The sequence below is a fragment of the Lissotriton vulgaris genome, chromosome 4_1 (assembly GCF_964263255.1).
Source record: "Lissotriton vulgaris chromosome 4_1, aLisVul1.2, whole genome shotgun sequence".
In the NCBI taxonomy this organism is placed as follows: Eukaryota; Metazoa; Chordata; class Amphibia; order Caudata; family Salamandridae; genus Lissotriton; species Lissotriton vulgaris.
Genome location: NC_141691.1, coordinates 158,528,508 through 158,542,911, shown reverse-complemented (window position 1 = coordinate 158,542,911; position 14,404 = coordinate 158,528,508). Strand labels below are relative to the sequence as shown.

The 14,404-nt window shown below is 44.1% G+C and overlaps 1 protein-coding gene across 14 annotated transcripts in view; it reads right to left on the bottom strand.

Annotated features, from left to right (window-relative positions):
• The window catches only part of DCX (doublecortin), a 414,555-nt gene that overhangs the window by 106,108 nt on the left and 294,043 nt on the right, over positions 1–14,404 (bottom strand). For 7 of the 14 annotated variants that reach the window (XM_086918434.1, XM_086918423.1, XM_086918431.1 and 4 more), the window contains one exon: positions 11,881–11,994. In XM_086918434.1, the coding sequence (XP_086774560.1) occupies positions 11,881–11,994 (114 nt within the window). Of the gene's footprint in view, positions 1–11,865; positions 11,995–14,404 lie in introns of all 14 variants that reach the window. The other 7 variants (XM_086918436.1, XM_086918429.1, XM_086918424.1 and 4 more) reach the window with 1 other exon arrangement.

The following is a 14,404-nucleotide window of genomic DNA, read 5'->3' as shown; positions in this document are numbered from 1 at the left end:
TTATAGTTGCTTTATATAAATCCTTTGTTTCTCGACGCCACCCCTTCAATTAAGGGGGCGTGAGGGGGGGCTGTATTGAGGGGCCGGGAACGACCCCTTACTCATCAGATCTCAGGCCTTCCCTGGCCTAGTTCACTCCAGTCAATTCCTGTCGCTGAGTGGTTCAGGGAGGTAAAGGGATGGACATTGTGGGTTTAAAAAACGTAAGAAGACCCCAGGTGCACCACAACGTTTATCTATTAATACTATTCCGAGGCAATCGGCCGCTCGCCCCAGCCAACACGCTGAAGCAGCACACAGCATTATTTATCAAATAAATAAATGTCATTAAAAAACAGAAGTGCATAAAAATGGGTCATGCAGGCACTTCCGCCGCACTAGGGTGGACATGCTATCAATTGATGCCTGTTTCACCAGCAATTAAAGACCTGGGGCTGTAGCACAGTTCTACGGTAAGTGCCCGTGGGCACCCACTTCTTGCTCCCGAGGGCACACTAGTATTATAAAAGCCGCCGCAAATGCTCACGTGGCCCCTGCAATAATACAGAAGGTGCAGGTGCACATTTGATGAGGGCCACACACCCATGCAAATGAGGAACCACTATGCCATGAGCCATGTCCTATAACAGATGTTGACTCAGAGGCAAAGGAGCTGTTAGGAGGCACACTGACTGTGCACCATGCAGGAGTGGCACACCATCCGGTCGCCCCCCTGGGCGTGGACCTTGTAGGGGAAAGGCGGTCCTTAGAATCCTGCCGCCCTGCACACAGACAGCCACCTGCAGGTAGGTAAAGTCATGCAATAGCTGATGGCACCCGCCAGCAGGGGATCTCTGCCGCCTCCACAGTGAAAGGCAGGCCAGCAGCTGCAAACAGTGGGTGTGTCTTCTACTATTATACGGCCCCCAGGCGTGTGCAGCAGTGCTGGGGACAGCGCATTTACTGTGATAGGGCGCATGTCCTGCTCTGCACCCAGTGCACACACTGAAAGGGGCGCAGTGGTGCAGACAGGGGCAGTGTGCCGTATTAGTAACAAAGGCTCTGTGAGTATTTGTTGTAGAGCGGACCAAACTCGGAGGATCATCAGTGTGGCAGGAGCCGAGACCATTGGATTGTCACAGGGGAATCTGAGACAGGAAGAGCTGCCCACAGAAGTAATGTGGTGTCAGGTTGAGAAAGGATTACAGGGAACCGGGTGTGACAGCAGTATGGGAGGCTGCATATATGTACTGGGGTTCGTTCTGCAGCTAGTAGGCATCTCCTACAGAGCAGCTGGGATGCTGGCATCCAAGAGCCTTAAGCGTGATACCTTCTAGGGGTACGTGAGGAAATTGAGACGAGCAATGGTTATGTAGTGGTGATGAGCAAGCAGTCACAGAGGAGAACTTCAGCTTTGGTAGTGCACTATGTAGCTCGTCTTTACATATATTTATAATTTGTTTCAGCTGATATTAGGATCTAAGGTCCTGATGTATCAAGCATTTTTCCGGTCGCAAAAGGCCCAATTCACAGAATCGGGCTGTTTGAAAGCGGAAAAATGCATTTAGGCATGTATCATTTCCAAACTGCGAATCAGTAACATGTTACTAAATCGCAGTATGGAATTGCGAATACATACCAATTCAGTATTAGGAAGGGACGTGTTTAGGGCATTCCTTCTTAATACCGATCGCAGTGGTATGTAAGAATGTTTAGTGACCGAAATGCGGTTGCGCAACATTCGCATTTTACCACCTACTTCAAGTAGGTGGTAACCCATTCGCAATAGGGAAGGGAACTCTAAGGGACCGCTTCCCCTTTGTGAATGGTCTCCATGCTGATGCACAATCCTGACAGTCTTGCCGAAGTGTAAGGCCAACACTTCCACTTCTCACACCACTGCTCATATTAGATATTCCCACCTCCATTTAAATGTGCCATAGAGAAATGTTGCTTTGTGGCATTTATTGAAGCCAAAGCTATAATAGCCTTGTGGCTTATCAACACATTCATAAATGTTCGACTAATAAAAAAGACCCAAAAAATCAAACTTGCAAGATCCTTTACAGGGTAAAAGAGTGCAGAGATCCACAAAATTATCAGAGGAATTTTGGCATGAAATTTTCTTGCTTTTGGAAAACTTACCACAGAACAAAAGTTCAATAGAAATAGTGGAAAGACTAGGTAATGTTATGTTATGCAGATGTTTAAAGTGCACTATCACCTTGGAGAATGTCGTGGCCCTGAGCATGTGTGAGTCCAGGCACACCTAGTGCCTAATGGGACTACTCAAAAATCCAGGTCTTTTGTTTCTTGTGGAATTCAAGAATTAAGAAGGAAGCTCTTATGAATAGTAGCAGGTCCTCCCACGCTTTAGGAGCAATGTAGGAATACACTTGACCGCTACATCAAGTTTTAAGTATGCGTAGGATTTTTGCAACTAGGAGTCCGGACGGGCCGAGGTATATGGAAGGTTTGTTAAAGCAGATACGATTGTTGAGGTATGCTGGGCCAGTGTTTTGTAGTGCCTTAAAAGTGTGGCTTTGGAGTTTAATTATGCACATTTTGGAATGGGGAACTAGTGGAGTTCCTTCAGGTGTGGTGTGAAGTGTGTGGTGTTGGAGACAGAGTGATCCAGGCTGCCAAGTTCTGAATGGTCTGAAGCTGTCTGGTGAGTTTTTTGTGGATCTTGGCATAGAGGGTGATCACATAATCCAGCTGGCTTGGGTACTGATTGTGAACCACTTGATCATTTTCCTCAGCATCATCTGGGTATAGAAGCATGAAGCGGTGATGACGTTGACTTGGGCGGTCACGTTGAGTTTGTGGTTAATGATTATCCTGAGGTTCTTGGCGTGGGTGATGAGGGTAGGTCTTGGTCCTAGCTCTGTTGACCACCAGGTGGAGTATCACGGTGAAGTGCTCTTCGCAGAGATCACGATTTTGGTCTTGTTGGTGTTCAGCTTTAGACAGTTGGTGGTCATCCAGTGAACAATGTCAGTCATGCAAGCACTGAAACTGATCCAGGTAGTGTGTGCCTTGTTCATAAGGGAGAGAATGAGTTTCTTGTCATCAGCGTAGAAGAGAATGTTTATTTTGTGAGAGCAGATGGTGCTGCTAGAGGGATCATGTATGTGTTGAAGCGGGTTTAGCTCAGGTAGGATCCACCCGGATCTGCACAGTTGAGGTCACTGGCGTCCAAGTTGTACAGTGCCAGGTTGACTGACTGTCTCCTTGACAGTCAGGTAGGAACAGATCCTTTGGAGTGCGTGTCCTTTGATTCTGTCGTCATGTAGGTGTTGGATGAGGATTAGGTGGGTGACTGAGTCAAATACTCTGAAGAAGACCAAGACGATGAGGGCTGCCTTGTCTCCATGGTCTGGAGTCATGCTGATGTCATCCGTGTCAGCGATGTGGGCACTCTGTACCACTGTATAGAAAATGGCATGGGTTTAGAAGGCATGCAAGAGAAGTTGGGAGGGGCAGAAGTAGGCCATCTCAGCAATAGGAGCTAGGGGGCGAAAAGCAACAACTGTACATATGACTTGGAGTACCGGTGAGGGACAATAACAGAAGGAGGGAACGAGATCAGAAGGAAATGAATTGAAGTGAGGACTGAGAAGACAAAGAAGAATATATGGGGAATGAATTACCAAAAAAACTGAAAACAAAGAATATCCTCCAGGAAAGCAGGTAAACAGAAGGACAAAGCAGCTGAAATCATCTTAGCCCCTGCTGATTAATCAAGCATGCATTCCATCATTTTAATGCTTTTCAGTGCCATTACAGACTGCCTCCAGTCATACACAGAGCACTCTTGGCTCAATCTCAAAGGTACAAGACATTGGTCCCATAGCTCGCTGTGCCATAGGTCGTCAGCTGCTATCGGATTCCGCCTCTAAAAGCTGCCCTAGGACTCACTTGGCAACCAGACAGAAGGTAGTGTCTTAATCTTGGCGAGGATGGTGATAGCTTGAGCCTAGCAGGATAGTCAGTTAGTAAGGCATGGGAGCTTGGTGTTTGCAGCAAGTGGACGTTGGAGAAGGCCCAGCCATCATTGAAAATAAGAGCAAAAGAGGTCGTGGGGCTCAGAGCCCTACCTCCTCCTTTCTCGATCGAATGGCATTGGCACAATACCTTCTATTGGCAGAAAGAATGGAGGGAACAGTAGTTACTGAGTGGGTGCCAGCTGAAGGCAGTGTGCAGACACTCAACGAGCTGACGTCATACAGTCCTGCATTCACACCACTGGAGCGCATCGCCACCTTTCCCATCACCGTGGTCTTTGTCCCTATCCTCCCTTAGGTAAGAGCATCGATTCAGCATCATTTTACCAGTGGCCTTCTGTGTTTGGAACAAAGGTAAGGACGTGCTTTCAGCGTGCGTGGATGCTGGCACGTGATCCAGGGTTGCCATGGCAATTATTCATTATGGCATTACAGCAGGCTCGTCGCCACATTAGCATTCAGAGCAGCTCTGAACTGTGTGTCAGTTTGACGCCGGCATCCGGATGCAGCCTCCTTAGCAGTATTTATGTCTTGCACAGTAGACACCACCCGGGTCGCCTCCAAGGCTGCGTCTGCGAGGCTGCTTTTCTAGTCTACGGGATTCTACTGAGCGAGGAAGCAGTCCACAAACTGAATAAGGGAAAATGTGCAAACATTATAATGTTTTTATCTTTACTGTTCACAGTGTTTAGATGTTTGAAAATTAGAGGAATTTTCTTTAATTATTACCGTGTTAGTTCAAATGCGTCTCGTTTAATAAAACGAAACAGAGAGGTGAATGAGGGTCAGAGGCAGGGGTCATATCCGCAATAAGAAGCAGAGGTCCTCGGTAGGATGAACGGGTCACATGCTCTGACCTTAGTGTGAAGCATGGCCTGCATAATACTTCAACAAGCAGTGGCTACGGTAACATGTCTGAATTGTAAATAAAATGGCCTCGCCAGTCAATGATGGGTTTAAGCACCCAATAAGTGATCGTACATGCACATTGTTACTCCTCTCAGCACTCATGCATCCATTCATCCACCCCGACCCATTTTTTCCCAACCAATTTTATTTGCATTTATCAACATCACATTAACATGCGTTGCATACAAATCAAGGAATATTCGCAGTATTTTGTGCCGTCGTGCACGTTGGAGGTCTCGCGAGAATCACGGCTATGGGCGAAGTGCAAGCACATCATCAGTAATCACATATGTCAGAAAGACTACTCGACAGTGACATAAACTCTTGTTGTGCATTATCAAGTACACTCCTCTCAAGCTTCACAGAACGTGGTGCCCAGTAATACTTCTGAAATGTATGGTTGGTCGTAGTGTGCTAAATTTTTTTTTTAATTTAGAGTCATAACACAGCACATATTTTTGTGCCTTCGTTCTGTTGAGCGCTAAGAGGAGTGTACTAGTAATGCGAATTTATGCCAATTCTGAGCAGTAATACAGACAAGACTGGCTTAAATGAAGACTTCATTATAAGCAGTGTACCGAAGGAGGCGTTATATACATACACTCACGCACCAAACCCATCAGGCAGCATAGTCATCTTATTGACCACACATAAACAATATGTGCTGTGTTATGACTCTAAAAAAAAAAAAAAAAAAAGTGTGCTTGCACTTAGCCCATTATACATAAATAGATTATGAGGCCATTTAAGAACAATATATCATAGAAATCACATTAGATGAAATGGCGAGTGAAAACACTACACGTAGATGAATAAACTACATTTCCCGGCAGGCATAGCCGTGATTCTCGCGAGACCTCCAACGTGCACAACGGCACAAAGATGGCGCTTACTCTTTCCACGGTACCTCCCCAAACGGCACAGAGGACGCCAGGAGTACCGACGGAAAGGTAAGCGCCGTCACAAGCAAGTCAAACTTTGCCGAATAGTTAGAATCAAGTGCTCATTTTTCTACTGCTAGACTCAATATCGGCTCCCATATTAGAGCGACGGAGCCGAGTGGAGTCTGTCTGTTAACCATAAGAGAGGGATATTAGCAGAGTCTTTACAGGTCACACGCCAACTGGCGGCTTGCACTTGATTTAATATTGCTCACACATTAAAGCGAGAGAGCCGAACTGAGTCTGTCTTCTTATACCATACTATGAGAGATCGACACTAACCGAGTCCTCATATGTTACATGCCTACAGGTGGGTCACATAATAGATGAGCCCTGATTAAGACTACAGTGGGTGGTTATGTCAAGCGGGCATTGCGCTGGTCTATACACTACAGAAGACTATACTATTTGAACTTGTCTAAATATTTGAGTTTGAGCCAATGAGTTTGTTGTCATCACGCCAGCCCTATATGACAATGGTGTAATTACACATTATAACATCTAAGAGGGTGAGTGCACACCAAAAGAGACGCACTTTCAAACCAGAGTAAGACAACGCTGAATAACTTTTAAACAAACTGGTTATGTGGCTGGATCTGACACTTTTATGTGTTGTATGTGCTTTTAATTTTCAGCGCAGGGCTCCACTTACCTGAGCCGTGGCCAGGTGAGGCGCAGAGCGTACCTCCTTCCCAAAAGGTAAGCTGGGGTTACCAGAAATTCCTTTTTGGGAGTTAGCAGCTTGGCGCACTCTGTTGGGATATGTATTTGACACATCCGCACTTGTTTCAAAACATTAGTATATGTTCTGAGCCAAAAAATTGTTACTTAATGTGGTGTTTGTGCCTGTCTGTGTATGTCATACCATTTTGTTTACATTTCTGCAAGGAGTTCCTACACCTCTCAAGGGGACACCTGGTCTACTAACAGGAACGTAATGTAAAAAATGATTTCTCTTAATTGTAAAAACATCCCCTTTCACCTAGCACATTGGGATGCACGAGCAGTAGCTAGATTCGGTCCTGAGGAATGCAGCTGGGTACCTGGGCGGGCCCGTAAATCTGCAAGAAACACGACCATATTACACTTATTACAATAGTAGATATTTGTGTCTCTACTATTCTCTAGCACTTTTTAGCGTTGGAAACGTAGGGGACATTTAATAAAGTTTTTTTCTCCAATTTTCTCCAATTTTATATCCCTTCACCACAATCACTTTCTTCGCACTGCTTTTTTCAGTCTTCACGGTTATTAGCAACACACCTTATTACATTCTAGGGTTACCATCACTCTGAACATCGAGTGGTGGCAGGATTATTCTCCTTGGTGTGAGAAGTCCCAAATGATGAACAGGGAGGAACCGATCGAAGACTGATGGGTTTTTTCTCAACCGTAGAGACATTCCCTGCTTTAAGAATGAATAACTCCTTTCCTTATTTGTATTCTTTTTGGTCAGTCAGGCACCACCCATTAGTTTTCCATTAGACCCACAATCATTTATGTGTGTATTCATTTTAACATAAGTGTTTCATGATAAATAAATGAGGCCTATTGCCTTTATTGTACTCTTTATCAAAACAGGCATCTGGCATAACTTTACCAATGAACCAATAGGTCCTCTTGCCTTTATAACGGCTTGATCTGCTGTACTGAACATACATTTCCCAAAAGGCAACCATCAGGTACACAAAAATAAAATCATACATATTTACAAAAATACAGTTAGCAAACCCCTATGAAATCCCTCCGAGGGCCTAATAAAAATGATTTTTATCAAAAAGGAGGGAGGACAATTGATCACTTGATCAACAGACACTGATTACCACTCAGGATGGTGGAAGGTCCAGTAACAGCTTGTGTCCGTATCTAGTACAGAGGATGCAATAGAGGGGTTGCTGAACTGTTCCTGTGGAGAGATGGGGGAGGTTTAGCTGGCGTGACCAAAGGTGTTTGAATGACACCCAAGGGCATCCATTATGTTGGATGTAGTTGCCTCACACACCCAGAATGGTGTCATGCTTCATCATAGGCGTTTGCTCCTCGTCGGGGAGGCGGTGCAACCCGCGACGGGCTCACCTCAAAGAGGGGCTCTTTGGCGGAGATCTTTTTATCCAACAGCCTTATGGTGAAGTGGGGGTGTGTGGGCAGGATGGTGTGTTGCTATGGTGAGGTTATTAAAATGTAGCAAGGGGTACCGGAATTCACTTTATTCTGGGGGTCCCCTGGCTGCAATTAAAACGTGGGACTAGCTCGCTAGGTATCAACAGGTTAGGTCGAGTGACCCTAGAGAAGGCTAGAAGTGAGAGTGGTCGACATGCTTCTCGCTCAGGGTAAAGTCACCCGCGATTCATCAGGACCTTACAAAAGTGAGGAAAAGAACAACATGCTTGTGTCATGTGTGTGGTGTAAGTTACCTCTGTGGATTCTCCTATGCCTACTGGTCAGGGACTACTTGCCACATGAGGGGTCGGCGGGTCAGAACATCAGGGGTGATCCTAATAGATGTAGCTCGATCCGCCCGTGTCCACGTGGGGAGACCTACCCATCTCCGCCGAGCTCGAGTAGTGTCATTCAAACACCTTTGGTCACGCCAGCTAAACCTCCCCCATCTCTCCACAGGAACAGTTCAGCAACCCCTCTATTGCATCCTCTAATAAAAATGATCACATTCTAAAACTTCTATTGCCTCAGTTTGAGTGGATCAGCAACACCAACAATAGTAATCTGCGAGATTTCATCTAACAAAATACCTGCCTAATGGCTTTGGCCGCAATGTAATAACAGTCCACCATTAATAGCCTCTTTCTTTTAACACACGTTTTTCTTAATAAACAAGAACGGCCCACTTGCTTTCTCATAACTTTTCAAAATGAACAGACCAAGCCTATGAAATCTGACATAACTTTTACCAGTGAACCAACAAAACATATAGGATCTGATTCACAATGGTAAACTTATATTTTGGTGTAAGTGTACTATTTTTTTTGCTATTAACAAACTATGAGTTAATAGTAAGTTTACAACTGCAGAGACTCTGCAGTCAGGGTGGAGAACAGCGCACATAAAAAGATAGGCATGACTGTGGATTGTGAATAGCAGAAAATAGTTAACTTACACATAATTTTAAATGTACATTTGTGAATTAGGCCCACTTTATTTATTATTGGTTTGACACCTTAACCCCTCCCCTGCTAATGACTGAACCGCTCCGTCATCAGCTACGGTTGGGCTGTGCTGATGACGGAGCGGTTCCGTCATGGCCCGGCCGCCGCGCCTCCGCGGCGCTGATTTCGCGCCTGCGCGGCCGTTCTATTGAGCGGTGCGGGTCATGACGGAACCGCTCCGTCACCAGCACAGCTCAACCGCGGTTGGTGATGGAGCGGTTCTGTCACCAGCATGCGGCCGCCGCGCAGCCGCCCCGCCCCGTTAGCGCTGCGGCGGAATAGCCGCCGCAGCAAAAGGGTTAAGCAACACAGGTCAACTGAAGTATGCATATGCTATTCATCCAGTTATACAATTATAAATATGTGCAAGATTACAGTTGGCAAAACATCATACAACCTCTCTGAAAAGGGCTTAACTCAGATTATCATAATTGCATTTTTCCACCCCTAGTGTTTGTCACTGGGGATGATGAACACCAAAACCCTTTCCTACTAAGATAATCTGTGCGATTTCATTTAACAAAATACCTGTCTACAGCCTGTAAAACAGCATGATAACAATTCACCTTTAAAGGCCTATTGCCTTTAAGGAATGCCTCTCAAAATAAATAAGACAAGCCAACAGCCTTTGTCATAATGTGTTATAATCCAGAGATCAGACCTATAACTTCAGACATAACTTGTACCAGTGAACTATTGAGACCTGTATCTCTTCTCATTTTGCTAGTCACCATAACCAATTCAAGCCTACTGTATTGAGCGTAAGCTTTCCAACAAGTTAACCATGAGGCACACAGTTACAAAATATTAAATGTATACAACATACAGATGGAAAAGCGAAATACTAGGTCTCCTAAGAGGCCCTACTAATGGATATCACAGTGCAAATCTTCTCTCCTCACGTTTGCCAGAGGGGATAACCAACACTAAATAAAGCCCTTGCTTACCATAGAAACTTGGAAATTTCATGTACCAAAATACCTCTCTGTAGATTTAAATAGATTTTAAGGGAGTAAAAGAATCCACTGTTAAATGCATATTGAATTTAATGGATCCTTTTCACAATAAATAAATCAGGCCAAATTACTTTATTGTAACTTTTTATAATAAAGAGATCTAGCTTATAACCTTGATCATTAGCGAGCCATCAAACCAACAAAGCCCTCTGTCTTAAACATAAGTTTACATAGGTTTACCCACATGGCAACCAGGGAGGAAAAAATACCATAGTTACCATATTACCTAAAATAAGTTGTCTGATAGCATTGTAGTGGCATTTGTGCGACCATAAAAGGCAAACTCTATTCATCACAGTGGCATCTGTGTGACTAAAAGGCCATACACAATAGCCTTGCTTGATAAAGAGGATGGATCAAGCAGCTAAATATACAAATGACCACAGCTGTTTTGGGGTTAAACACTCTTCTGTGGAAGTACACAGCTTTTGACAAATCAAACTCGAAGATGAGCCAACATCTGGGCAGAACTACAGCTCCTAGCTGTAGTACTCCTGAAAGTGCTTTTTTGATCACACTAGGACTGGCGAGAGCTGTGCTTGTCAAGCCTGACTTAATAAGGATTGTCAATGCTAATAGTAGGTCTGGCTATAAAGGAATGTTGTATGGTAATGTGAACAATTACAAGTATTTATCTTTGGAATGCATATGGAATTGTGTGGTAGCAAAGAACTGTAGAATAATAACCCGTTTGCCTCTGCCGTGATTTCGCAGCAGTGCGGCCCTCCTGAAAAACGGGCGGGGCTGTGTCAGCTATTGGCCGACGGCAGCACTGAAGGGGTTAAAGGTGTAGGTAGAAAGATCAGGTGACAGTTGCACTATCAAGCAACACCTGAACTCCATGCAGGTTAATGACCACCCTACTCCCTTCTGTGCTGCTGCAAGAGAAAACACCGTAAATGTAGGTTACTTAGCTATCTAAGACACTTTAATAGTATTACAATGTCGTGTGTGCCCCAGAAAGTTCAAGCTTAGGCAGATGGATAGATAAAAAAATGATCACCATTTAAACCGTACTCACGGCTTCCAACATGTGGGTGGAGTCAAAGCCTCCCTCTTGGTGATTCTCACATAACTATCTGTTGACAGCTGCGATGTCGAGCCAGTCCATACAAATGGGGGATATCATTTATATGGCAGTAGCTTGAAACTCATTCACAATACAAGCATATGGATAAAACATGTGTAGTGTGCTTTATGTGCTATGCACCTTCTGTACCCTGCTGTCTGAAAAGAGATATCCATAAAATCAATCAACAAGCACTGGCAAAGTCAATAATCTTTGCTTATAAAATTATGTATAAATCCTTTTTAGTTTTGAACAATGTTACTTTCGTAGTGTGCTTTATGGTGTACTACTCATGAACGTATTCAGTATCCAATAGGAAACAGAAATGCACCCCTATAAAATTATTGTAAAATCATATACTGTTCTGGCAAAGTTTGCTGCCCTTAACATCTCCAGTTCATCCAATGTTCATTAAAATTCCCCATTCTCACTGGTTTTCTACTAAATTATTTGGCCACAACTGCGTGCAAGACAGCTTTTAATAGCTAATCTGTTTTGACCAACATTACTGATCCAAAGTAAATGTGTAACATGCCTCACATCACGCATTGTAGTGAATTGTATCTCACAAATGCTGCCCACTTTTTTATTCCACACTGACTTTGAATCAATGTTGTGTATCACGTAGGAGTCTTTTTTTAATTCTTTCATTCAACTAGTATCTTTATGCGAACTTTCACGTGGGTGATAAGCAGGGCTGGAGTGAATGAAAAACTAGCCAACGTCTTGTCTCAGTTCCCTACTTAGGAGAGGACACTTTGTACTGAGAACCAGACTCACCATCAAAGAGTTTACCTGAATCAGCCGGAGACTTGCTGCGTCGCACCGGGGCCGGACTCTTAGCAAAGTTCTTCTGCACCTGCGGAGCCGGTTTGGCGGTCGGGGGGTTCGCTTTCATTACTCGGCACTCTGTAGAGAAGGACACACATCATCATTATATGAGAATTTGATATGCATCAAACGTAGTGCAATAGACTTTAATGCAGACTTCTTTTTTTATGAAAATTCTAACATTTGTTCATTGGGACAGCCACATAATATTCAACAATATATACATGACTGAGCGAAGTAGTCAGCATTTCAAACCTGAAAATATCATGAGCTATAGAAGGAGGGACTGTAATCTTTCACAACTGATTAAAATCGAGCAAATCACCTCATTTACGGCAGAAGTGAGGTCCTTAATTTAGCCATCTCCCTCCAAACAAGCATTGATGAAGCCAATGACATGAAAACAAGATATGTGCATATCTGTAAGCATGCCTTGCACATTAGTGGCAGACAAATCTTGTGAGAGCTCTGAGGGAGTCAAGACAAGCGGGGACCCTGCTGTTAGCTGATTGCTCATTGGGAGCCTAGAGGGAGGGTGCTGAGAAACGTCGGAAAATGCTGAGATACTACTGGTAAGGAACAAAGAATAAAAGCTGGTGGTCCATCGAGAGAAAGCCCTCTCAACTGAACTGCTACTTTTTAGGTACAGCTGTCCTACCAGCCTCAAGCTTTTCAAAGTTTTAAGAATATAAATACATACATATGTATATACAGAGGATTTTGGTCAGCCCTACCTCCTACTTGTTTAAGTGCCATTCACCTTTAGCTTCCGCCCACCGCAAAATATAGAATTAGGAAACGAGGTAATCCACTTTAATCATTGTCTCTCCACTGTGAATGACTGCATTGAGTGTGTGAAGCCGAGAAGCAGGAGGAGGTTGGGTCCCTTCTCCATTCCTGTAGTCATCTTTATTATTTGCCAGGAGGGATCGGAGCCCAGACTGCTCATGTTCGCCAGTCCAAAGAGAAGAGAGCCTGGAAACGTGTAGTAATACCAGACACAAGGATAAGTGGTGTGAGATCTTCACTCTGCTGGGGACGGACGTCGTCCTCCAACTCCAACATACATCTTGCTTTAAGGAGAGGCACGCTCCAGAAAGCTGTGTTAGCGCTTAAAATCGTCTTGTTATTCTGAGGATGCGGGATGCGCCCAGGCAAACAGCAGGCCCGTCTGTGCCCGTTAGAGCCCAGATGAGGTTGGGCCACTCCTCTTTGGTTCATCTTTTTCTGCAAGTTATCTTCTTTGCTTGCTTCATATTGTTTTGATTCACCCATGTGAGGATTGTGTATGAGTGTTTTGGCCCCTGACGACTATTTGTGCATTTACTAGTAAGGTGTTTCTTCACCACTGAGAGGACACAAACACCTGCTTGCCCATTCAACCTTGCTCTCTTAAAATGTAATACATTTGCATACAGCAGCCTATTATGCAATTATGCAATTAGTTTGTAGTGGCTGAACATTAGAGAGACTGTTATTTGGTGCTTATTGTTGTTTATAAATGTTTCTTAGCGATTTGTTGGGGGTTAATAGGTTACTATTGTACTGTGTTGCTTGTCTACCCTATTTTTAACAAAATGTTTTTAACACCCTTCAGTACGGTCGAGGAGTTATTTCCCAGTCCAATCAGGCCCAACAAGGACTTAATCCCCCGCTTGAAATGCACCACCATGATATGCACTGGGAAACCAATCACTACATCTTACATTTAGCTAAGGGAGTTAAGTGTCTGCATCCCCTCTATCCTAAGGCCTAGTATGGATCCAATCCTTTTGCCCAAAAAATCGGCCGCCATCATGGAGATCCAGAATCTCTCCAGGAAACGCAACTAAGTGACAAAAAAATCCATATTGTTGTTTAGAAGAGCATCCTTTCACTCCAGACCCTTCTCAGGTAATTGCCCTATCATTCCTACATCCCACATGCCCCCACCGACCCAGTCCAAACTCCTACCTACTTTTTCTATTATTTGTTTACAGGAGGACACATACAGCCTAAGTTCACCCTCCAGTAGGACAGAATACTTTTTAGTTGTTACAAAACTACAACCGCATCTTAGAGTGAATGAGGTTTCCCTAACCAAATAGGTCACTCATTGGATCAGATGTTAGAAAGTGCTACAGTTTAACACCATCGATGCTAGTGTTATTTTCCTCCTGTGCTGAGTTATATTGATTCCCATTGTTCATGACGAGCTCAGCTCGTCATGAGTGTATGGAGGTGTACACCATGACGAGCTGAGCTCGTCATGAGCGTCGAAGGAGTTAATTCATTCGGACAATCATGGGGCATTTCATCTTACCTTTGAAGTGGACAATTGTGACTGTTAGTTGACACTTAAGTCCTCACACCTTGTAAGTGTCCTCCTATCTCTCGATGCTTGTGCATTTGCACCATCAAATTCTAAAATGCAATTTGCACTAAAAAGAACCAAGAGATCACAAGACACTTCACATACATCCATTGTTAACACAGGGGAATATTTTGG